The 24,473-nt window shown below is 46.7% G+C and overlaps 2 protein-coding genes across 7 annotated transcripts in view; both read right to left on the reverse strand.

Moving 5' to 3' along the window:
* Positions 1-11,377, reverse strand: part of ZDHHC23 (zinc finger DHHC-type palmitoyltransferase 23) — a 33,539-nt gene extending 22,162 nt beyond the window's left edge. Inside the window, exons 1-4 of one of the 2 annotated variants that reach the window (XM_068160594.1) lie at positions 11,250-11,377; positions 10,169-10,876; positions 9,107-9,274; positions 3,575-8,299 (exon numbers count right to left, since the gene is read on the reverse strand). In XM_068160594.1, coding sequence (XP_068016695.1) covers positions 8,032-8,299; positions 9,107-9,274; positions 10,169-10,876; positions 11,250-11,356 — 1,251 coding nt within the window. In that variant the 5' untranslated portion in view covers positions 11,357-11,377 and the 3' untranslated portion in view covers positions 3,575-8,031. Of the gene's footprint in view, positions 1-3,574; positions 8,300-9,106; positions 9,275-10,168; positions 10,877-11,249 lie in introns of those variants that run through there. The other variant, XM_068160595.1, reaches the window with a different exon arrangement.
* A 1,323-nt stretch (positions 11,378-12,700) lies between these two features.
* GRAMD1C (GRAM domain containing 1C) overlaps positions 12,701-24,473 on the reverse strand; it is a 65,066-nt gene continuing 53,293 nt past the window's right edge. For 4 of the 5 annotated variants that reach the window (XM_068160599.1, XM_068160596.1, XM_068160597.1 and 1 more), the window contains 9 exons: positions 24,194-24,340; positions 22,261-22,379; positions 20,879-21,021; positions 18,770-18,873; positions 17,887-18,066; positions 16,435-16,492; positions 15,876-15,986; positions 15,004-15,109; positions 12,701-12,927 (listed from right to left, as the gene is read on the reverse strand). In XM_068160599.1, coding sequence (XP_068016700.1) covers positions 12,850-12,927; positions 15,004-15,109; positions 15,876-15,986; positions 16,435-16,492; positions 17,887-18,066; positions 18,770-18,873; positions 20,879-21,021; positions 22,261-22,379; positions 24,194-24,340 — 1,046 coding nt within the window. In that variant the 3' untranslated portion in view covers positions 12,701-12,849. The remainder of the gene's footprint in view (positions 12,928-15,003; positions 15,110-15,875; positions 15,987-16,434; positions 16,493-17,886; positions 18,067-18,769; positions 18,874-20,878; positions 21,022-22,260; positions 22,380-24,193; positions 24,341-24,473) is intronic. The other variant, XM_068160598.1, reaches the window with a different exon arrangement.

A 24,473-nucleotide genomic window follows, 5' to 3' on the forward strand; every position in this document is an offset into this window, starting at 1 on the left:
TATGCTTGGTGCTAACAGCAACAAGCTGTGGTGTCACAGCAGCAGCAACCCACTTCCCCCTCGTACACTCTCCCATATAGTGCCTACTGAACTTCTGGAACAACTCAGAAACAGCCCTTATGCTCCCATGTTACTGGTGGCCTTCTCCTAAGATGACTTCATCCTCAGCCTGGGCTTGAGAATGAATACAGCACAGAAGGTCTCCAGGCCACCTCCATCTCAGTTCACAGCGTAAGGAGGAATGCAAGGCAGAGGCTGAAAGCCAAGGACACAAGAGCTTTCTCTGAGAGAAGGCAGCATTGCAGCCAGCCAGGACACACTGCAACCATTAAGGGGAGCAGCAGGACTATTGGAGCAGTAGTGTGGATGAGCCCACACATGCAGCCTAGTCTTGACCCCAGTAACAGGCTGAGCAGATGTTGAATCTACATCTCTCAACTGCAAGGGTGCCCCAAACCACTGGGTGCTCAGCTATGCATCCAGCTTACTGAACTACGATTCCTTCCCCAGCAGTGACACACTTGCACATTTTGTCCAAGGCCCACAGCTCCCACTTAACCATCCATGAAAATAATGCTGCTTATCCAGAGCATAACTCTCCCCAGAGAACATGAAGTAGGGTCAACACTTTTGGAACTGGTCTTTGTCTCCAACACTCTCACCTTCTAGGGTTTTCTTCTAAGTAGTTTTGGAAAAGATTCTCCTGTGAAGATGAACTTTGGCTGGGCAGTTTCAGCAGAATGAAGACAGAAGGACATCCAGGAGGAGCTGCCTTTGATACCCCTTTGCCCTGGCCTACTGCTAATTCAGTGCTGGTACAGAGCTGAAGCCTCAGCTGGATTCACATGAGGAACAAGGATCACCTGCTCTTCCACTATCCCCTGATGCTATGATGGAGTTACAGCATCAGTGGATGAGGGAATAGCAACTGATAACATCTACCTGGACTTGCATAAAGCATTTGACGCTGTCCTGCATGACAACCTGGTCACCAAATTGGAAAGCACAGACTTGAGAGGTGGACCACTGGCTGGATAAGGAATTGGCTGGATGGCTGCACTCAGAGCTGAGATCAGCAGCAAAATGTCCAAATGGAGACAAGTGAAGTCCTTCAGGGGTCAATGCTGTTTAACATCTTGGTCAGCAATATAGACAGTGGCATCGAGTGCAAGTTTGCAGATGACACCAAGCTTTGTGGTCCTGTTGACACACTGGAGGGAAGGGATGCCATCCAGAGGCACTTGGACAGGTTTAAGAGGTGGGCCCAAGCCAGCTTTATGAAGTTTAACAAGGCCAAGTGCAACACCTGGGTGGGGCAGTACAAAGCACAAATATAGGCTGGGTGAGGAGTGGCTTGAGAGCAGTCTGGAGGAGAAGGACTTGGGGGTGTCAGTGAAAAATGTAACATGAACCTGCACTGGTTGCTTGGAGCCCAAAAGCCAACCTGGGTCATACCAAAAGTGTGAACAAACTTGTCACCAAATTGGAAAGCACAGACTTGAGGGTGGACCACTGGTCACCATTTACAGGGTGCAGCCAATGGTGTACAGTTCTTAGTATAGGCACCAAACACTGGGGTGGCGGCATTTGGACACAAAAGGTTAAACACTGTAACAGCAGCAACATCAGAACCCTGTCACCTTAAGAGGACCCCTGCCGTGGCCTGCAGAAGTCCACACAACCTGTGAAACAACAAATGCCTCTTAAAAGGTCATGGTTAAAGCAGGATAAACTACATCCAAGTCTGGGCAGAGAAACATCAAGGCTAGCTATACCCAAAATCCTTCCCTGCTTCTGACCAGTTCTGTGTGCTCTAACTTTGAAAGGGCCAGCAGGGGACTATTTTCTGTGAACAGACGGACAAAGGAGGTGATTCTTTCTACTCTGCTCTTGTGAGACCCCACCTGGATTACTGCAGCAACTCATATCCCCTTGGCAGAAGCAGGGCTGTGCCCAGTGATGTTGGTGAAGGACTGCACAGGACACCCCTAAAATCCTTGGCCTGATGTGTTTCTCAAACTGAAGGTCCTGCAAACATTTCCCAGCAGAAGGGAGACACGTGAGGCAGCTTGTTACACCGTGGCTCACTCCTGCTCCAGCAGGCACTTACATCTAGATGTCAATGCCTTAATGCTGGTCATCAGCCCACACGCTCCCAGCACAGGCACCCTCCTGCCTGTCAGCTGCTCGCTTTTCTTAGCAAGAGGAGGTTGCTGCACAGCCAGACTCTCTTTCTACTGCACAGGGAGATGGGGGAGGATTTGCACTTTAGCACAACAGCAAACACAGAACTCTGAAGTGACTGCAAATCCCTCTTCTCCCCAGCCCCAGCCCCTGCCAGCACCTGCTGAAATTCTCACGTGCTTTCCCAAAACCCTTGAGCACAACAGAAATACCTTCTTCACAGAATCCCACAGTGGGTAGGGGATGGAGGGGACCTCTGAAGATGTAGTCCAATCACCTCTGCTAGAGCAGGGTCACTGAGAGTATATCACACAGGAGCACATCCAGGTGGGTTTAGAATGCCTCTAGAGATTCCACCACCTCTCTGGGAAGCCTGTTCTAATGCACCAGTCCCTCCAAGGATTCCCAAGCCCAGGTCAAACTGGATTTGAAACAGGGCCTGAAGTATAAACAATTTCCTCTGCTCTCCACACGCAAACAAGACTCCAGCTGGGGACAGCAGTTAGCCTGGGAAGGGTCCATGAACCACGGCAGCCTGATCCATGGCTCACATCTTTGCAGACCTGTTGTGCATTATGGAAACCAGCCATGGCAGCACAGCTGGCTGGCCTGCCAGACACGCTTCTGCTGTGTGGAGGCAACATGGCTGGCCACAAGGAGAACAAATAAAAGCTGTGGAGTTGGTTCACATATCCTGTCATCAGCACTAATGGAAGTGGTGGCTGCTGGGGTGTCGCTTCTGCACACACCATTCTTGCCTAACTGTTCACTGCTAGAGTAAGGTGCAGCAAGTGCAAAGTAATCTTACAAGGGAGACATCTGAAGAGCAGGAGGTGCCATCCAGGCAAACCAGAGTTCTGGGAACAATCAAAGGTACCTGCGATTCTACTCATTAAAAGCCATCCTGTCTTTCAGCAGATGCCCTGACATACCAAGAACCAACAGCTACATCTTTTCCCACTACAGGCACAAAGAACACCCACATAACTTCCAGACATGGCTTAGAAGAGGACTCAGATATTCTTCCTTTGTAGGGTACTAGATGCATTGTGCACAAGTGTAGGAGGGAAGGCAAGACGCTGGTCAGATACTGATAATCAGTTGCTTATGGGATACAAGATCCCAATTTGAATCCTCACTTCAGGGAAATATCCTTGGTTTCCACAGTTGGGAGAACTCCCAGAAAGTCTCTGCTTCATTCTAACACCAATACACCCAAAATCCAGCTTTTGCAGACCTAGAAACACACTTTCTTCCTAGCTTCACCTTAGCCTGTTGCTCCTTTATTCCTAAGTCGAGCTCATAGCTAAACAGACAGGAGATGATGGCAGCTTTTGGTCATTTACCTGGCTGAGTGTGTTGGCATAAAATCAACAGGCCACTTCACAGATCATTTCTGGTCATTTATTTTGATTCATAACTGCATCCATTTGGAAACACTGAATACAATGCAAAATGGACACGAGCACACACACAGCCCTTTCAACAAAGCTCACAAATGTGGTTCACAAAATTGCTTCCTGAAGTGTAGGGTGACAGAAACCAAACAATCCAAACAACCCAAGCATCCCAGTCTCCAAGACAGGCAGTTCATCTAGAGCCCATTGTTCTTCACATTAGCATTAGAGAAGTTCCATAAAGATAAGATCTTGGAAGGCTGAATTCCCACAGCTCAGAAGGAACCTCACCTGTCGGCAGAAAGATTTTTTTTGCTGCACAAACACCCTGGAAGTAGAAGAAAATCCTAGGAAACTGCAGAGTTCTCTACTGAAAGCCATACAGGAAAACACATCCACAGTCACACACACGCTTCCTGCCCTAATTAGACAATATACATTCACATAGGAGGGAAAAAACCAAGCACATAATTAAGACATTTGGCAGTGAGGCATTATCCATTTTATCTTTAGAAGAAATTTTACAGCAAATGGTTTCATTAAGACACTTGAAAGCAATCTACTTTGAAGAAGGAAAAAAAAAAAGCACCATCCTAGCATGAAGGCTGAAATGTGATTAGGAGTCACAAGCAGTGCCAACTCAGGCTCACCAGTGACTTTTGTCATTTGAGGACAAGTTAAATGGAGAAAGAGTCAATGTGGGGACCTGTGACTCGCCTACAAAGAAGCACGATGGAAGAAGACAGTTAAAGAATGCCAAGCCACCATTTACAGGGTGCATCCCATGGTGTACAGTTATTAGTATAGGCACCAAACACTGGGGTGGTGGCATTTGGACACAAAAGGTTAAACACTGTAACAGCAGCAACATCAGAACCCTGTCACCTTAAGGGGACCCCTGCCCTGGCCTGCAGAAGTCCACACAACCTGTGAAACAACAAATGCCTCTTAAAAGGTCATGGTTAAAGCAGGATAAACTACATCCAAGTCTGGGCAGAGAAACATCAAGGCTAGCTATAACCAAAATCCTTCCCTGCTTCTGACCAGTTCTGTGTGCTCTAACTTTGAAAGGGCCAGCAAGGGACTGTTTTCTGCGCTGCCAGGTACATGCACAGTTTGACAGGTGAGACACCAGTCCTTACCTCAAAGCCACCACACACAACCTACAAGTCACCTGCCAAATGCAGCTTGTTCCTGCTGCTCCAACACCCAGGCAGCACAGACCTTGGCAGCTACCACCACCTAGGTTTTGACATTTTTCTACCAGTGTGGCCAACCATAAGCTCAGCAAGAAAGTAGGAAAGAAACTGTCCTTTAGTGCACAAGAAACCACAAGTCTTCTCTTGCTACAAGGGCAAAAGGGAGCCTTACCCTTCAAGGATTTCTTGCTAATTCTTAGGGCTATTAAAAGGAGAGCTCCAAAGTATGCCTATCTGAAGCTCCCAACTCTTCCCCCTTTTTAGACATCCTGTTACTTTATATTTCCCACCCCCCAAGGCATTCAACAAGATAAATCCTCTCAGGAGGAAGCCAGGATGCTAAAAAAAAAAAGCCATGTCCTTAAAGAAAAAGTCACTGATGCTGTTCAGATTACAACATGGGAAAATCCTGCTCACTGGGGAATCAGCACTACATTCTCCTCCTAAAACCAAACCAAAACAAGCAGCCTTCAAACTCTTTTAGTGTCCCAAAAGGTTCTAGGTCCTACTGAATTAATGCCTCCCCAATATAAACAAATAAATAACTGTTAACACTTTACCCCACTACACTGAAGTGGGCTTGTCCAAGGTATGGAATGGTTACATTAGTCAAAGGTCCTTTGTTCTTAATCTGCACTCCAAAGTCCATACTGCCTGGGAGAAAACCACAGGAGCGAGCCTCTGTGAGCAGTTCAAACGAAATCTCCTACACCAGCAGTCACTGAGACAAGGCTACACTGACAGGCTGCAAAATAGTAACCAATCTGTCTGCCCCTGGAAGACAGTGAGCAAAACAGGATTAGGAACTGCCAGGAAAATGATCTGTGACCTGCTCCATTCTGCTTTCTCCCAGCCAGGAGGAGTCTGAGAAAACACTTATCTCAAACCTGTAAATGGCTCCTAGAGCTCGTTCAGCTCATGGGCACGTGATTGATTTCTGCACTTACAACTCACAGGGACAGAGAGGCTGGCTACCTGCACTGCAGTTCTTTTTTAGCCCAGGAGGTCATTCTACTTTCATCTTCCCAAGCGCCAGCAGGATGAGATCTGAGATCACCAACATGCTAGGCCACGGTATCCATGTCTCTGGGGTTGGCAAGCTCCAGTTCATCTCAGCAGGCACCACAAACTGTTTATGCACCCTGGAAACACTTACAGATAACTCATGTGAAGGCAAGGTCTTTATATGACTTGAAACTAGGAGGATCAAGTTCCAAGCTCCAGCTAGAAGGTCACAAGTGAATAGCTAACACAGTCCATCTGGGTGCCACCTTCTTCATTTTAGGGCCAGGGAAGTCGTCAGAACTCTCTTGGTTTGTTCAGTTAGAAGAAGGAAGCAAGAGAGGTGTCCTCTTTACCTCCTTATAAAGGATTGTTCCTCAGGTAAAAAAAAAAAGACAAAACAAAGGACATTCAGTAGGTCAGGAACTCTTTCTGCACAGCCCCATTGCAAGTGCAGCTGCTCCTCAATTATCTGCTGGTTACAGAAAGTGCTCCTTGAGGAAACCGAAGAAGGTGAAGTGGGATGTGGTCTCTACCTTACACTGGGACACATAATCAAGAGCACAAATATGGCACACCACATATGGCAGGGATCTCAGGGGAGACCCCCAACCCTGCTACCTTTTGGCACCACACCCTCTGTGCATTCTTCACAGATAAAGCACAGCAGCATACAGTGAGCTGGTCTCACTCAGCCAACATCCCCCAGCTGCCAGCCACACACGTGGAATAAGGGACAGGGATGATCTGTGCATGCTGCACACACATCTGAAGATGTCACTAGCTAGAACATGGCTTCTTTCTTCTTCATGGCTTCTGCATCTGGGCCCTACCCCTACCTCGTGTGTTGCTGCTGCGGGTTTTTCCAGCCAGACTCTTCAGACTACTGCTGACCAACAACATGTGCAAAATGTTTAAAACAAAAAACACCACCAATAAAACCCCACCCACATAACCCAGAAACCACCCCCACCAAAACCTTGTTATTTCAGCTGAAGCTCAAGTCTGAACAATAAAACAGTTGCAGGCTCCTGTGGAACAAGGTGAATTCTTGCAGAGCACGTTCAATACATTCAGCTGCCAGTGCAGGTCTCCTCTACCCCAATATGAGAAAGCTTCAACACATCTTCTCCCTACATGCAGAAACTGAACTGTTCCTTGGCTTCCTGGCTTGAGAGAACAGGTCTACAGTGAGGCAGCTCCACAGTGACTGGGTTGAAAGGAGCCAGGATCACCATTATTAGCAACACAGCCAAGATGTTACCTACCAAAAATCCTGTCAACAGAATTGTCTACTCTTCCATAGACATCCTCCTCCCATAGAGGAAGAAAAGTGGTTTCCATAAAACTACAGTAACACCAGTATTTGTTTTCCCCCCAGAGTCCACCTTTAATGTGTTGCTCCAAAATATCTTCTCCTTGCTTGGTATTACCTGCTGTCTCATGTCACAATCCATAATCAGAGCAGAAATGCTGAGAGAGAGACAAGCCTTCAAAGCAGCACAGACCTATGTTGCAGAAAGAATGATGATATTAAAGATGACAGTGTCTTCTCACCCAGCTGGACAGACAAGGATGGAATAACAACTTTAGGGGTCAAGAGATGAATGGATCTTAAAAAGCCCTACAGAAATGTTGCTCATGAAGGCACTTAATCCAAGCACGAATACAGCTGGATGGAATGAAAGAAAACAAACCCAGACAACACACCAGAGAGGAGAGTGCTGCTCAGCAGCTGCCTAGACAGATGCTTCTAGCCAGAGCTTGGCTTTTGCAGTGGTCCAGCTGTTACAGTATCAAAAATTCATCCTCCTGACGTGTCTGGTCCCTACAAGTGACATTTCAGACAGGGATTCCTTAACCTTTGCAGGAATCGATGCACACTGAAGTCCAGCAGCAGGTTCCTCTTGATGCCAGGGTTTACACCCAAGGAAAACCCCAAGTTCTCAAAACCTTGTGCTCTTCTTCCTGTTGAGCTCAGCTGGACAAAGTTTCCCCCAATGGAAAAATGCAGCAGGCTCCTTCTCTCCAGGTTTGTGCATATGGCTTAGTGCTTTCTGCATACTATTGCTGGCTGCCAGCACACGAAGAACCATTCTGCCTGGGAAAGCCTCTGGTGCTGTCAGTTACAGGACAGGCAGCCCATACACCGACCACGAGGGAAGGGTGTGGGAGGAGGGAGTGCTAGTGGAAGGGGGCATTCCCCTGCTTAAGAAAGTCAGCAAATGTCATCAGGAGAAAGAGAGGTGTCACACAATGTCCTCAGCAGAGCGCCGTGGGAGAGAAGACCCCAGGCTCAAGAAATGGCCCCAGTTGCATAGGAAGCCCCTGTTATACTGGCCAGTGTCTATCACTAACCCACCCAGGAGCCTGCGCCCAGTGTTGTCCCGCAGAGCCAGACGAGCTTCCCTCTCGGTCACGTTGTAGCTGATGTTCAACAGCTGGATAAGGAGGATGTATCCCATGCCAGCTGTTACAATGGCACAGTACCACACACAGGTGAACGACAGAGCAGAGCTGGCAGCAGGGAAAAAGATGGGAAGGAAGCCATTTAGTTTTGGAGCAGCTGCTTTAGAATGACTTTCCCTGGTAATCACTATCCTTTCAAATCCCTGTCTACATCTGCCACAGTGATCTCACTTTGCTGCTTTCATCAGATAATCCTTACAGGCTTTCTCAAAATTAAAGCTTCAGGGCTTACTTAATGAGAGATTCTAGTGCTACCAGAGCTACTCTTGCACGTTGCTATTGCACTACCTAGCTCTTTGCTCTTACTGCTGCAAAGGTACTTAATTCTTATTTAAAGAGACCACAATACTCACACTTGATAGAGCATGAAATGAAATACAGATGAAGGTACAGTCACACTCGTGCTAGTGTACTCTGGCCATCAGTGGTAGCACTCATCCCTCTCCAACCCAGTGTGCAATGCTTCTCACCACCCTCTATACCAGACAAAGCATATTGATATTGTCTGTTCTAAGCAGGTAACTCAGAGGGGCAGTCACCAGATAAACCATAAGGGAAAGAGGGAGAAACAGCATATGGATTTCAGGCTCTTACCTACATCTGGGGTAAATACATTTAAAGTTGTGTCTATACTGGGACACAAAGACTCCAAATCCCAGCTCTCTTGAGTCTCAGACTCCCTACCCTTAGCAAAACCATTGATGCATGCCTGCTTTCCAGAGGTTTTCAGAGAGCACTTTTTGGTCAAGTTTGAGAGCAAACAGTACTAGCCTAGTGCACAGAGTGAGGAACAGGAGCTAAGTTGCCTGACCAAGCCCATTCCCACCCCAGCTCTGTCCCAGACAGACATCTCACCTGTAGTCAGAATAGGCCCCAGGGCAGTAGAACAGTGCCATAAATGGAGTTCGGCCCCTACAGATGGTGTGCAGGGTCAGTGTAATCCCATACACTGCAGTGAGCATGAAGAAGGAGAGGGCAAGGATGAATGCTTGGTGGTTCTGCTCCCCTACACAGCTGTTAATCCTCCAAAAGGAAAAGAGAGATTACTTTGCTTACAAAGAAAAGAAACTGGCTTCTCTTTCCTCCTCCCTTCCCCAGAACCCAACTTCCAAGGTGCTTATGTACAGCACAAGCTAAGAACTTTGAAACGTGTTCAAAAGAAGCTTTTTGTAGCAAGGTTATAGGCATAAGTCAAAAAACCAGGAGAGTAATGGCAGTAGGCTGTTTGCCTGAAACTTTCACTAAGGATGCAGATCATAGAATGGTAGAGGTTGGAAGGGACCTCTACAAATGATCTAGTCCAACCCTACTGCCCAAGCAGGATCAGCTAGGACAGGTCATACAGGAGTATGTCCAGGCAGGTTTGGAAAATCTCCAGAGGAGGAGACTCCACAACCTCTTCAGGCAGCCTGTTCCAGTGCTCCAGCACCCTCATAGTGAAGGAGTTTTTCCTTATGTGCTGCTGAATCACATCTAGAGCCTACTGTTCCTTGGTTCCAGTACTGCACGCACTCAGGCAGCTTTGGCCTCCCTTACCCCTAGAGAGCACTAAGGCAACTTAACTAACTGTAGGGCTGCTAATGCTCCACAGAACAAGCCTAAAACCAAAATAACACCAACAAAATACCGAAAAACACACACAAAAACCCCCACCCAGATGAACACCAGGAGAGAACCAAAAGGCAATTCTGAAGTTACAATGTGAAAGTCCCCAGCTATAAGGTCAACCCATTTACAACAAACTTGTCCAAATGCTTCTCTAATAAAAACCTATTGCCTTAAAGAACATCTCCAGGTCTTGAACATAACAACAATAACCCCATTTGATAGGGAATATTAAAAAAGAAAATCAAAAAGCAGAAAACAGAGAGAGAGAGAGAGAACAAACACACACAGTCACAGCAATGCAAAACCTACCAGACACAGTGATGATCCAGTCTCCTCACACACCTGCCACAAAGCCGGCAGTGCCCAGCTCGTGCTGGCCTGACTAGCTGGCATTTAGTGCACCAGTCCTTTTTCACACCTTCTAGCTCTTCAGCTGACATCCTGGAATAGCCTTTGGCCTCCCCATTCACTGCACGGCTACTGGCAGCTCCTGACGTGGTGACACTATGCAGCCCGTTGGAGCTCCCTTTAACACTCTTGTTGCACTCAGGCAAACCCGGGTGCAACGCCTTCTTATTGCTTGATAAGATGGGAAGGTAGCCGGGATCCTTCTTGGCTCGAGACAAGGCTGCAAGCATAAGAATTAACCCACACGTGAGAGTGACCACTTGGGAATATCCCACGTGGCCTCGGGGAACCACTTCCTGCAGGAACAAGTAGTACATGTAGCCTAAAGAGAAGAGCCCCAGGCTCAAAAAGAAGAGGGTCCGTTCCTTCCTCCTGTGAGTGAGGTAGTAGTACCACAGCACCACTACGGGCAGAGATGTCAAGATGAGGAGCCCCAGCAGGAAGTGCAGAGCAGCAACGTGGAGCAGGACAGGCAGCAGAACCAGGGGCGGCACAAGGCTGATGTTGATCTTCACAGCCCCTGCGAACCAAGGGATCCGCACCCGGTCCGCCACGGTGTCCGCAATTCTTTCCAGAGTTCCCGGGGACAAGGATTTGCCCGTCAGCCACCTGTTAGGGAGGAAGCGCAGACACCGGCTAACAGACGTAGCCATAAACCCGAGGCCCTTTCCTCTGCCGCGTCCCACTCCGAGGCGCCCAGCCCGGCACTGGCGCGCCCAGCCCGGCACTGGCTCGCCTACCCCTTCCCTCTCTCCCATCAGGTTTCCTCAAGGATCGGGGCGCAGCTCCCCAGCACTCAGCGCGGCAGCCCTGCGGGGGGTACCGACAGCCCCCTAAGCTTCCCGCCAGGAGAGGGGGCACCCAGAGCCTCGCGGGTCGTCTCTAGGAGCAAGAGGTGTCTTTCAGGCAGACTGGTCTCCGCCTAGGGACGGGGAAGGGAGCCCAGCGGGCCGGGCGGTCGCATTGCCCGTAGCGTCGTTACCTCTCGCAGCCCTCGTCCAGGTCCTGGCAGTCGCAGCAGCACGCCGCCAGGTGGTTCCTCTCGCCCCTCCGGTCCACGTACTCGCAGCAGCACAGCGGCTCCTCCATCGCCTCCCGCCCCGCCGCGCCCTTACCCATGACCCTCCCTCACAGCCGCCGCGGCGGCCAGGGAAGAGGCTCAAGGCGGCTCGCAACGGCCGTGCCGCCGCCGCGGCAGCCGCCCCGCCCCGCCCCCTCCCAGCCGCAGGTGCCTCGCACCCGCCACCGCCTCCTCCCCAGCAGCCCCGCCCTCCTGGCGGTGCGCGGCCGCCATTGGCCGCCCCTGTCCGCCCGCCTCTCCCGAAGGCGGAGGTGTGCGGCTGGGGGGGCTGCGAGGGACCCCCCTCCGTCCCGGGCCCGTCCACCTGACGGCCCGGCTGCCCAATGCCGGCCCGGCAGGGGCGGGGCGGCCCGTGACGCGAGGGCACCTGGCTTAAAGGGACAGTGCAACAGGTGGGAGGGCACCGCGGGGTCCCGCGGCCGGGGCGCGGCCCCAGCCTAGCCGCGCCTGCCCGCCCGTCCACCGACCGGAGAAACAGGTGCGAGCGGCTCTGCTGCTCTCCGGGGCTGGACACGCGTGGCTGGGAAAGTTTCCCACAGTGCACATTGAAATCGCCGTGGCGGAGGGTTTCGGGCCAGGACACTACATTTCAGGACTCAGGCACCGACACACGGACTCTCTAACCTTAGCTGCCTGCAGCACTGCAGGGCACAGAGAGCACCACGTCGCAGCCAGCGTTACCCCACAGTCACAGCCCTGAGCCCGACGGGATGGTGACACCTCCCTTCCTTTTAATTTTTATTTTCATCTTATCTTCCTTCTCTCAACCTTTTTAGAAATAGCTTAAAGCCAGAAGAGACAGTTTCATCATCAGTGGGCACACCATGCTGAAGAACTGAAGAGCAGCCCTTGACGGAGGGAAAACACTGAGGGCTGAAATTTCCCTGGGAGAGTGAGAAACATATGGCAGAAAGCAGGCTGCCAAAGCTCACAGCATGTGAAAGATTAAGCAAAGAGGTATCAAGCATTTCCCTGTTTAATTAATCTTTTAACTATTCATCCTTTAAAATGGTGACTTGTTTACAAGGTCCCCATGGCTTAAAAAAAAGCATATAAAGATCCTGTGGCAATGAAAACAGGACCTGTTCCTTCTTCTCCCAAACACCCTTTGCCGGTGGTCATTTTTTAAGTTGACATAAAAAGCTGCAATTTCATTAAGGACAAGCCCAGATCTCTGCTGAGGGTGTTTTCCCCTCCTTCAACACGTGCAGATCTGTTATCCAGCAGTACAACTGCCCCCACTCACTCACCACAGGACTGGAGTGCTCTGAGCTGTTTGTAAGCAACACTCTCCCCATAATACAGGGCTGGCAGGAGAGACATCACCAGGCTACAGGAATGCAGACCCCAACTTGCTTCTTCCAGAAACCTTTATTCCGTCAAGCTTTTGAGCCAAACAGTAAGGAGTCCAAAAGGTGACAGTTAAAACCCCTACCCCTCGAGTCTTCTCACACACACACATCTGTTCTTCAGCATCTCAAATGGGAAGCTCACGTGGGTATTAACTCTCAGTCTTGCTGGTCTGTGTCCTGTTCAGGTGGTCAAAGCTTCTTTGGAGCATAGAAAGGGAGATCTTCAGCTGTGAAGATAGAACAGAATAGACCAGACCAGACCAGGTTGGAAGAGACCTTCAAGATCATCGTGTCCAACCTATCATCCAACACCACCCAACCAACTAACCCATGCAACCAAGCACCCTGTCAAGTCTCCTCCTGAACACCTCCAGCGATGGCGACTCCACCACCTCCCCAGGCAGCCCATTCCAATGGGCAATCACTCTCTCTGTGTAAAACTTCCTCCTGACCTCCAGCCTGAACCTCCCCTGGCACAGCCTGAGCTGGAAGGGACCTTAAAAGATCCAGTTCCAACCTCCTGCCATGGGCAGGGACACCTCCCACTAGCTCACGTTGCTCAAGGCCTCACCCAACCTGGCCTTGAGCACCTTCAGCTGCACCACTCCTCCAGCCCTTGTTTTCTTCCTCCTCAAGCAGCAAACAGGCCACAGTTCCTGCTCCTCTGCCTACAACCATCACATCCCTCCAGTTATTTTAGTCTCCTGCATGAGTGAGTGGTATTAGGAAAATAATATCTCCCTCCTCTTATTTTAAGGAATTCATGCAATCTTCCTCCCTGTTTCTGTAAACAGTTGCCTTCCTGGGCTCTCCTAACAGCCATACTCTGTGCAGTTTAGAATACTTTCAGTATGATAAAGCCTTAACACCTCACCAGACAACAGTGCAAAAGATAAACCACCCCACTCATTTTTAGTCATAGTTAATGTTCTTAGCAAATACCCTAAGGAATATGGCAGCAAAGCAGGATGTGTTGGGTTTTTTTTTTAAGTACCTGGCCCTCCCAGGGCATTTTGGTGCACAAAACGTGTTTGAATTATTCACAACCCTCAGAAAACACAAAAGTAACAGGCACTAAGACGAGCCATGACTCTCAGACAGAAGTGTTACTTGGGATGAAAAAGGTGGCTGAATTCTCACTTTTGTTTTTTAAAGGAGGCTTTTTTTTTTTTGTTTGGTTGGGTTTTGTTTTGACACTGTTCAAATAGCAGTTTATCACTTCAGAATTAGGAGCTGCTTGGGTAGTAAGCAGAGAAAATGAGAAGGGCATGGAAACAAGGAAATGATTTGAGGTAAAATTCCCAACACTCAGAAGCTTTTTCAAGCTGTGATCAAAATGGTTAATAGATTAATAGCAACTCTGTGTGCAGAGGAACCCCTGAATAAGGAATATACAAAATGGCTTCTTTTCCTACACCCTTTTAGTGTGTGGGAGAACACAGAGCAAACTAGTGATGGATAGAGGTACATGTGAACTCCCCCACAGCTTTCCTAATCTAATAATTTCTTCTGTCACATTTTAAGATTTAATAAAAGGATTTAAAATCAGAACATTCATAGGCAGAAAGTTAAAAAAAAAAGGAACAAAAAGTACCAAAACCACAAAAACCCCAAAGTATGAATCTACTGTCCTTCGCTTACTGAGTTGAAATTTCAGCCTAAGGGTTTAGCAGTCCTGGACTTCAGGATCAGACAGGCAACAACATTGTACAACTTAATTTCTTAGGGTTTTGTAGCATTTAAGAGCCTGGAAGTGTAAGTTACTGAGAAGGCAGATTAACTTGGTAGCTATGGAGCCTCCCAGAAATGTATGGTCTGGAGATTAGCTGTCCCTTTGGTATCAAGGCTAAGTGAAGCTCTCACCAATATGTAGTAGAGAAGTAGGGAGCAACAGCCAGGCTAAACCCGAATGAAGAAACCACATCAGGAGGTGGGCAAATGCTTATCACTGTTTTGAGTCTTTGAAAAAGAGATCTGTTCCAAATTACTCTTTGTTGTATCATGATTCAGAACCTGTCTCATCAATCCAGGTTTAAGAACCGCCCCCCCCCCCATGATTATTTAATCTTAGTCAAAAAAAAACCACAACTCCCAAACAACCACCCAAAACATCAGAAACATAAGCACTGCCTATTGTACCAAATGAAATCTTAGGCAAAAAAATAAACACAACTGGCCAAGGAGTCACAAGAGCTTTAGCTGACACCAAATGACATCAAACAAAAGCTATAGTAGCATAAAGGAGAAAATTTGAGTTGCTGAGAAACAAGAATATTACCAGGAAGACTGACTAGCAGACTTACCTGCTCAAGCATTTCAATTGAGTCTCTTAAAACTCCCTTCACATGTTTAACCTGTTCCTTATCATACTGAGGGATCTCCTCTTTTGATACCATTTCTGGGGATATGCTGAAAGATATTATGATTAGGTCAGAAACACAAAGCAAACATGACTTTCCAAAAGCAGCTGCTCTCTGCCACCATTTCCTCTGCCATTGCTAAAAGCATCCTTTTCCAAAAGCCTCATAAAAAGCTGCAAGCAATTGAATTTCAATACCTGCTGCCTTGCATTTTGTCTACAATGTTAGGTTCTCACATTTCAGATGGCAAGACCTTTCTTAGGAAGAAAGTTACTCTAATCAGTTCTGAAATGATCACTACAGGAGTTCACCACACTGCTTCCATACTCAAGATGAGGTTATGCTTTTTTAACCTGTTTGCCAACAGCCAAGAGAGGAAGCAGCATCTGAGCCTCTTCCATGTGAATACAAAAGGCACCAAACACATAAATCTGAGGGGCACATATTCAGCAAGAGGCTTGTAAGAGGCTAAAAAGCTAAATGACTCTCTACCATTATATTTGAGATCATGCTGGTTCACAAGATGAAGTGAACACTTTGCTCGGTGATCAGCACTATGATATTCACAGAGGATGAGTCACAGCAGGGTGATATATGCAAGCTAAGCTTAACATTGCCCCAAAACCCAGCTTGTCAAAGAAGTTTGTTACCAAAATGCAGTCACTGGACATCACTATAGATTACAGAAAAACAACAAGCCTCAGCAGCTTTTGAGAACTTAACAGCAAGTTTCATTGTTCAAAATTGGTATCTTTAGAGGAGATTCTCACAAAAGCTGAAGAAGAAAGAAATTAAAGTTGGTGAATTCAACTTACTTAAAAGAGCTTTCTTCCTGAAGCTGCACATGATAGAGGGACTGAGCTGCATGCTCAATCTTTGATAGTTTGAGAAACAGGGTTATATTCAGCAAGACCAAGAGCAGCAAACTGTAGAGAAAAGAGAATAAAGTCCTGTAACAGTCTGAGTCAGAATGCTTTATTTTCAGGAAAGAAAAAAGGTATGGGGCATTACAATACCCAAAATAAGTTTCTATTCAAACAATTCTTAGCAGTTAGCATTAAGCTGTGTAATAGCAACCAACAGGAACAACAACAGTGTCTCCTCTTGGTGCTTTGAAAAATAGAAATGAATACATTCTAGAATTTCTCCATGGGATCAAAACTAAGTAAACCTGCAAGGTAGCCTAGTTTGGCAAGACAGCATTTTCATTCCATGAGACAATTCTTAATTCATTCCCCTCCTATGCCCAGTTACTCCATTAAAGTTAGGCCAGGACTTGTCATGCTACATGTAACAGTAACATGCAAGTGGGATACAGACAAAAACTAAAATGAGCTTGAGTCAGGCCACATTGTAATGCAAAGGAGTACTTACAAGACACTCATTACTACAATGATGGTGGTGGTCCTACTTACAGCATCTCTTTTCCTTCCTATAGGACAGGGAAGAGAAGTAGGTTAAAAAGTACTGAAGAACATTCCTCAAGGATGCCTGCAGATACATGTCAGTGCCTAGCATTTGACACAGACTATCTCAACAGCTTGCAATGGACCTCAAAGATCATCTATTCCAACCAACAACCCAGCACTGAAGGGTCAACACTAAACCATATGCCTAAGCAATAGGTACACACACTGCCTAAACACCTCCAGGGATGGTGACTCCACCACTGCCCTGGGCAGACCATTCCAATGTTTGATAAACCTCTATGAAGAAGTATTTCCTAGCATGCAGCCTGAAACCTCCCCTGGCACAGCCTGAAACCATTTCCTCTAATCCTGTTGCTTGACACCAAGGAGAAGAGGCTGCCCCCTCCTTGATCCAACCCCCCTTCAGGTAGTTGTAGAGAGCCATAAGGCCTCCCCTTAGCCTCCTCTTCTCCAGACTGAACAACCCAAGCTCCTTCAGACACTCCTCTTAGGCCATGTGCTCCAGACCCTTCACCAGCCTCACTGCCCTTCTCTGAACACACTCCAGCACCTCAATGTCTCTCTTGTAGTGAGGGGCTCAGAACTGAATACAGTACTTGAGATGTGCAGAGTACAGGGGGACACACTCACCTGAAAATGTGAGGCAGCAGTAGCAGAACTAAGTAAATCAGGAAGCAATCTGAGTCCATTATATGTGGTGTTGATGCACATTTTCTCTCAATACTATACTCACTGCTGTCTCCTGCTCTAGGAAAGGGCACTTGCTTCTACTTCAGTGCTTACATTCATTTGTGTCCTGAAAGCCACCATTCTCTAGTACACATTGATGCACAGATGTTCCTCATCTCTGTAGGTATAGCTAGCAGTGTATAAACTAGTGGCCAAGTCTGTCACGCCCAGGGGTTTTGGGACTGCAAGAAATGCTTCAGTGACCCGGAATTTACATAAACAGATGGGAATTAAGACTCCTTAAAACAAAAAGCCCCCAAAACAAGAAGATGGGCCAAGAGGTGAGTGATAAACTTATGACTTGGCTCTGCAGTTATTTGAAGGAATAAAGCAATTTTTCCAGCAACTTCACAAAAGTCAGGTTAAGTTTCTTTCTGATCCCATCTGATACTCAAGCCTACATAGTATAATGCAGCATTTTAGTTTTTGGTTGGGTTGTTTGTTTTAAAACAGGAGGTGAGGTTAGGTTTGATTTCATGAGATACTCAACATAAATGTGACTCTAAATCTATTTATGCAAGGCTGAACAATAAAGCATTTGCTATCACACCAATAACATACAGACAATAAGAATAACACACATGCAAGTGTCACTCTTGCACTGTTTTGGAAGTTAAGCTTTCTTGAACATACCTTCTGGAAAATATTTTGACAGCAAAATTCCTACCTATTATGCTGCCCTGAGATTCTACTCCCATGTCACCAGCAGAGTGCTGAGAAGAGCGTTTGGGAAGTGATTCTGCCAGACTCCTGTGTAAAGTGCGTCGCCTTCGTCTCAGGGCTACTAATTTTCCAGAGTCTTCTATGGACTGATTGATTGCATACTCCTCCAGTAGGAGATCTGATTCTGCAGTGTAAAAACAAACAACAAGGTTACTGAACTCTCAGAAGGAAAGCTGAAAAGCTAGCACCAATGACTTAAATTCTGAGATATGGAGGCTGGCAGTGAGAGGAGTAAGTGCACCTTCTAGTAAGTGAACTTGAAGCTGCCAATTGACAAACACATCTTGACCTGTACTACCTGTCCTATTTGCTAGAGGGCACTTAGTACACTTTTCAGATACGGTGTACATTCAGCCTATGAAGGATTGTTTAATGACATGTTAGACAGCAGTTGGAGGAGCATGTCAAGACTCTCTTACATTGAGACTAGGAATTGTGTTAGATTGTAAGCCTGCAGCCATGACTGGCCAGGCTGTTAAGAGGCATAGCCAGAGAGCTTGCCAAGTCCCACTGCCTCTTCTCATACCCACATCAAGGAAATTAAAGATAGACATACGCAGTTGAGACTAACAGCTTTCCTGCTCCTCCTCACATTTCCTTCATAAAGCACTTACAAGGTATACAAGAGCTTCTTGTTAGCATTAAGCTATAAGGCTTCTTTCACACCCTGGAACTGGCAGATATATTGATGGCAGGACTTCCAGATTCCTTTGGTGCTGCCTTCTTCTCAAACCACTCTCCTTTAAAGGAATGAATTTTGACAGACACGAACACATGCATAGGAGAGATAGCCTCCTTGCTCCAGCACAAAGAACAAAATGCCTTACCAAGTTGTTTGAAGTTTTCCTGTATTCCTCCCCAGGTATTCTTCTCAATTACAGACTTGACAAGGCCCCAAGGCTGTTTTCTGTACTTCACTTCTGCAGAAACCCTAACAAACAGGACACAATAGTGAAAGAGTGCTCTTCTAGGTAGCAGAGACTTCCATACTCTGAAATACCAACTGGAACTGCCTTAGCTTTCCACCTGGTTAGCACTTACACTAAAGCAAGGTAAAAGACAGAGCAGCAAAGAAAGCATACCTAGCTCAAGCCTTAGGAGATCTCAATGTCCAAATTATGGGAAACAATCTTGTTCCTTCAGACTCAGACTAGCAAAGAATTTATCTTCTCTGAAGCATTCTCATTTCAACATATGTTTAAAACTGGCCTTAGGCTTTCAGATCATGAAGTTCTGCTTTGTGCTCTGCATGTGTCCACGTGATGTAAACATGGGCACTGCAATGGCATCAGGTGAAATTCATTATCACCACCCATGCACAAAGTGCTCAGATCCTATTTCAAACAGACAGAAGTTAAAATTTCTCTCTATGAGCAAGAGAGAGGGGAAGTGACATTGCGGCCTTGTACTCCCCAGATGAAACTGATCAACAGTGCTTCCAGAATAGAAATGACTTGTAGTTGTTAATCCTCCAAAGGATTCCACACCATTAATCTCAAAGCTCTTCATAAAGTCATAGATTTACCCTTTTGTCCTTTAATTCATAGAACTTGGTGACTAAGTCAAGAACAAAAACTGTACTAGAATACACTTTTTTCCCAGTGTTTTCAAGTAATAATAATCCAAATTAACCTAAGTGCATGGTGTTTCCAGACTAACAAACCAGCACTTTTCAAATAGTTTTGGAGCCATTTTAAACAATAGAGTAAATGAACACCACCATGCACCTTCTGCTCTGTAAGTGCATGCTCTGTGCACCCTATTGAAACCTAGGGCTTCTGCTCTTACCCTACAGTTGCCACATGTCTCATAAAACATATATATCCCTTCAAAGAGGAAGAATGACTCACTCTGAAACCCCCCTCCCCCAATAAAAACTCCAATCATCTAGAACAATTGTTCAAGGACCTTCTTTCACTTCTCCCAGTAGAGACAAAGTCTTCAGTGCTCCCACAGCCTGAGATAAGCCAAAATTAAATCCAGGCTTCTTTATCTTTCCTGGGTACTGATGAAGATCTTGGGTGACCTGATTGCCCTCTACAACTACCTGAAAGGTGGTTGTAGCCAGGAAGGGGTTGGTCTCTTCTCCCAGGCAACCAGCACCAGAACAAGAGGACACAGTCTCAAGCTGCGCCAGGGGAGGTTTAGACTCGAGGTGAGGAGGAAGTTCTTCACCGAGCGAGTCATTCATCATTGGAATGTGCTGCCCAGGGAGGTGGTGGAGTCATTGACCCTGGAGGTGTTCAAGAGGAGATTGGACGTGGCACTTGGTGCCATGGTCTAGTCATGGGGTCTGTGTTGATAGGTTGGACTCAATGATCCTCAAGGTCTCTTCCAACCTTAGTTATACTGTGACACTGTGATCTTACTAAAGACAGCACAAAAACTACCAAGGATTGCATAGCCAAAAAGCCACACAAATGCACCAACACAGAACATGGTATCCTCAGGCATTTTCAATAAATTGGAGAGGAAAGTAAAGTGAAGATTCTTCTATCTAGGTGGAGTTAAATAATGAAATCTGATTCACTTGAGTACCCCTCTGCAAAAGCAGGTATGCTATCTTCCCTTTAACTTCCTGTGAAATCATCCTCCTCTTCAAGAGCATCTGGGAAACCTTGTAACAAAGCATCTCCTGTACCACAGCAGGCAGTTCAGGTTATCTACTGCCCCAGCTGCACTCAAAAATGCAAGGCTGGTCAGAACCCAGTTCAGTCTTGGAGATAAATTCTGTATCCTGTAAAGTCAACATAAGAGTTCATTTCTCACTGAATTAGTGAGATCTAAGTACAGCAAGCCTACAACAAGAAACAAGCCATGGTGAAAAATCAGAAGAGATCCCCAACTTCAAGAGAAAATGACCTTCTCTATGCTTCAACTGGTATCACACATGCCCTGGCTTCTCCCCTCCCACCGTGCACCTGCCCCAGGCTCACCGTAACCGACACTTGTGACTGGATGTGCGGCTGATGCAGTATCTGTTCACAGTATAGAAATAATCGTGGTAGGGGACATCGTGGGTCAGTACCTCAGCATCCACCTGGTAAGACTGACCTTTCTGGCTCTGCTTGTGCAGGATCTACCGTAAAAGAAAACACAAATATTCATGACACCTGATTTATTGGATGTTTGTTTGGGGGTTTTGTTTGTTTTCTGTCTGCCTGAATCCCTAGGGCTAGGTCAATCAATTCCAAGTGAACTAGCTCAAGGACAAAGCCTGGACAACCACAGTAAATGCACAGTAAGAACTGCAAGGAGAGATGGGGTGGCAAAAGAGAAGATGTCTCTCACTACAGTCAACACAAGCCACAGCAGTACTCCTCCACTGCCATGTGAAGTACCAGATGCAAGGCTGGCCACTGACTCACAACCACAGCTCTTGTTTAAGGATGACATGTAAGACTTTCTCAAATCAGAAACACAGAATAGTTGAGATTGGAAGGCACCTCAGGTGGTCATCTTGTCCTAGAACTCTGCTGAAGGAAGGACACAGATACAGCTGGGTGCCCAAGAGCATGCCCATATGGCTTTCCAAAATCTCCAAGGAAGGAGACACCACAATCTCTGCAAACAACCTGTTCCAGTGCTCCATCACCTTCACAGTCAAAACAATAAGTGTTTCCTGATGTTCAGAGGGAACCACTGTGTTTCACTTTGTGCCCAACTGACCCTGTCACTGGACACCATTGAAAGAGGTGGTAAAGGCCTAGCCCTTCTTTGTACCCTCCCTTCAGCTACTTATACGCATCTTAAGATCCTCTGAGCAGTCTCTTCTCCAAGCTCAAGAGTCCCAGCTCTCAGCTGTTTCTCATACAAGGTGCTCCAGTCCCTTAATCAGGAGTCATCATCCCTGGAAATGTTTAAAATAAGACTGGATGGGTCACTTAGTGCCATGGTTTAGTTGATTAGATGGTGTTGGGTGATCGGTTGGACTTGATGATCTCAAAGGTCTTTTCCAACCTGGTTAATTCTGTGATTCTTAGTGGCCCTTTCCTGGATTCTGTCTCATACTGGGGCCCAGATGTGGACACCAAAAGCATTTTACTGCATCTTTTCACCCCCTCAATTTGTAAGGGATGTTAATACTCTTCCCCACGGATTTTGTGGGAGAATTTTACAGCCATTTTTAAAAGGTAGACAGCATAGAAAGCCCCTCTGATTTCATCAGCATTTGCTCACTAACAGTGAGAGGGGCAGCAAGTTATCCTTAGAGACAATACATTCAAGCTGCAAATCCACACTAGTCAGATCTCCACCAGCTCAGAGAGCTGACCTGGCTTTAAAGGGCACCAGACAGACAGACAGCCACACAGAGTACCTGCTTTTCAGTTGCAGTTGTGAACTTCCCACAAAGTGGATTGTTAATTGTTACAGTGTAAGTCAAAGTTCTCAACTGATTGCCACTGGAGTCTCGGTTCCAAGGGGTTGATACAGCATCTAGATGAGAAATTATACAAAAGCTCACATTCAGGTTACCTAAAAGGCATTATTTCTGCCCTTTCACAGCAGATTAAGAACAGCAACGGGAAAAGACAGAAAACTGCTTCTAGATGGCTGGGGTTTTTGCAGGAAGAGGGGAAAATAGTAATACACACATGAGCAAAGGTGAGGCACCAAGTAGCTGAATTTGAGTGTACTGGGAAAGACAATGGGGAGAAAAGGAAGCAAACAAGTGAAAATGTCATTTCCCATCTACTTTAAAGTTGAATAGATCCACTTAGCATTATCAAAACCTTTTGCCACTTTGCCTTCCAAGCTGACACTGAATAAATACAAATTTTGACTTAGTTTTCAGTCCTTATGATCTCAGTGAATAAAATTTACTCATCCAGAAAATTAAGGCCTATGAGTATCGTTGAAGAGGATGCAATGATTTTGCCTGCCTGCCAGCTATACACAGTTCACTATTCCTGGGACACAAGATAACCAGAAATACCCCACAGAATGCATCAATTTAATAGCATGCCCAATATTCAGGCATGAAGGTGCAGTTTTGTGCTGCACTGAAATGAGGTTTTTACTCCACAATGTTACTGACCTACAGAAACAATGGGCTAGCTTTAAACATATTCTCTCATAGTGGAAGTCTGAAGGTTCAAGATTTTAAAGCAAGGAGAACCTTAATTACCTCAAAATTACCTCTTCATTGATGATCTGGATGAGGGGGTTGAGTCAGTCATCAGCAAGTTTGCAGATGAGATCAAGTTAGGAGCAGATATTAGTCAGTTAGAGGGTAGAAAGGCTCTGCAGAGGGACCTTGACAGACTGGACAGATGGGCAGAGTCCAATGGGATGGCATTCAACAAGTCCAAGTGCCGAGTGCTGCACTTTGGCTACAGCAATCCCATGCAGGGCTATAGGCTGGGGTCAGAGTGGCTGAGAGCTCCCAAACAGAGAGGGACCTGGGGGTGCTGATTGACAGCCACCTAAACACGAGCCAGCAGTGTGCCCAGGTGGCCAAGAGGGCCAATGGCATCCTGGCCTGCATTAGGAATAGTGTGGCCAGCAGGAGCAGGGAAGTCATTGTGCCCCTGTACTCTGCTTTGGTTAGGCTGCACCTTGAGTCCTGTGTCCAGTTCTGGGCCCCTCAGTTTAAGGACATCGAGACACTTGAACGTGTCCAGAGAAGGGCAACAAGGCTGGGGAGAGGCCTTGAGCACAAGCCCTATGAGGAGAGGCTGAGGGAGCTGGGGTTGTTTAGCCTGGAGAAGAGGAGGCTCAGGGGTGACCTCATTGCCCTCTACAACTACCTGAAAGGTGGTTGTAGCCGGGAGGGGGTTGGTCTCTTCTCCCAGGCAACCAGCACCAGAACAAGGGGACACAGTCTCAAGCTGCACCAGGGGAGGTTTAGACTCGAGGTGAGGAGAAAGTTCTTCACTGAGAGAGTCGTTCATCATTGGGATGTGCTGCCCAGGGAGGTGGTGGAGTCACCATCCCTGGAGGTGTTCAAGAGGGGAGTGGACGTGGCACTTGGTGCCATGGTCTAGTCATGGGGCCTGTGTTGATAGGTTGGACTCGATGATCCTCAAGGTCATTTCCAACCTTGGTTATACTGTGATACTGTGTTACTGACCTACAGAAACAATAGGCTAGCTTTAAATATATTCTCTCATAGTGGAAGTCTGCAGGTTCAAGATTTTAAAGCAAGGAGAACCTTAATTACCTCAAAATTCAACTTAGCCCTATAACATTTCTCAGAAGCTGAAATTTTCAGGCAAGTTTGCAACACAGAAGGGAGAAAAGTACATTACCTACTATACTCCTGGAACTGAGAAACCTCTGCATGAAGTGAGAATTGGTGAACAGGATTTCAAACATCTTGTCTGCAGTGATGTGATAGACTCTGTTTATAAAAAGTCTCCCATAGAGATCATTCTCAGAGGCAGTCTCCTTCGCTCCTAAGGCAAGGCAGAGAGATCAGGTTAAAAACAGAACAGTGCCATGAAAAAAAAAACAACTTTCTAATAATCTAAGCTTTCTTCCAATTTGAATCCTTCCCAAACTTGCATCAGTGTTTGTTCTCTCTCAGAA

This window comes from Melanerpes formicivorus, unplaced genomic scaffold (assembly GCF_026170545.1).
Source record: "Melanerpes formicivorus ecotype bairdi unplaced genomic scaffold, bMelFor1.0.p_v2 SCAF_51, whole genome shotgun sequence".
NCBI lineage: Eukaryota > Metazoa > Chordata > Aves > Piciformes > Picidae > Melanerpes > Melanerpes formicivorus.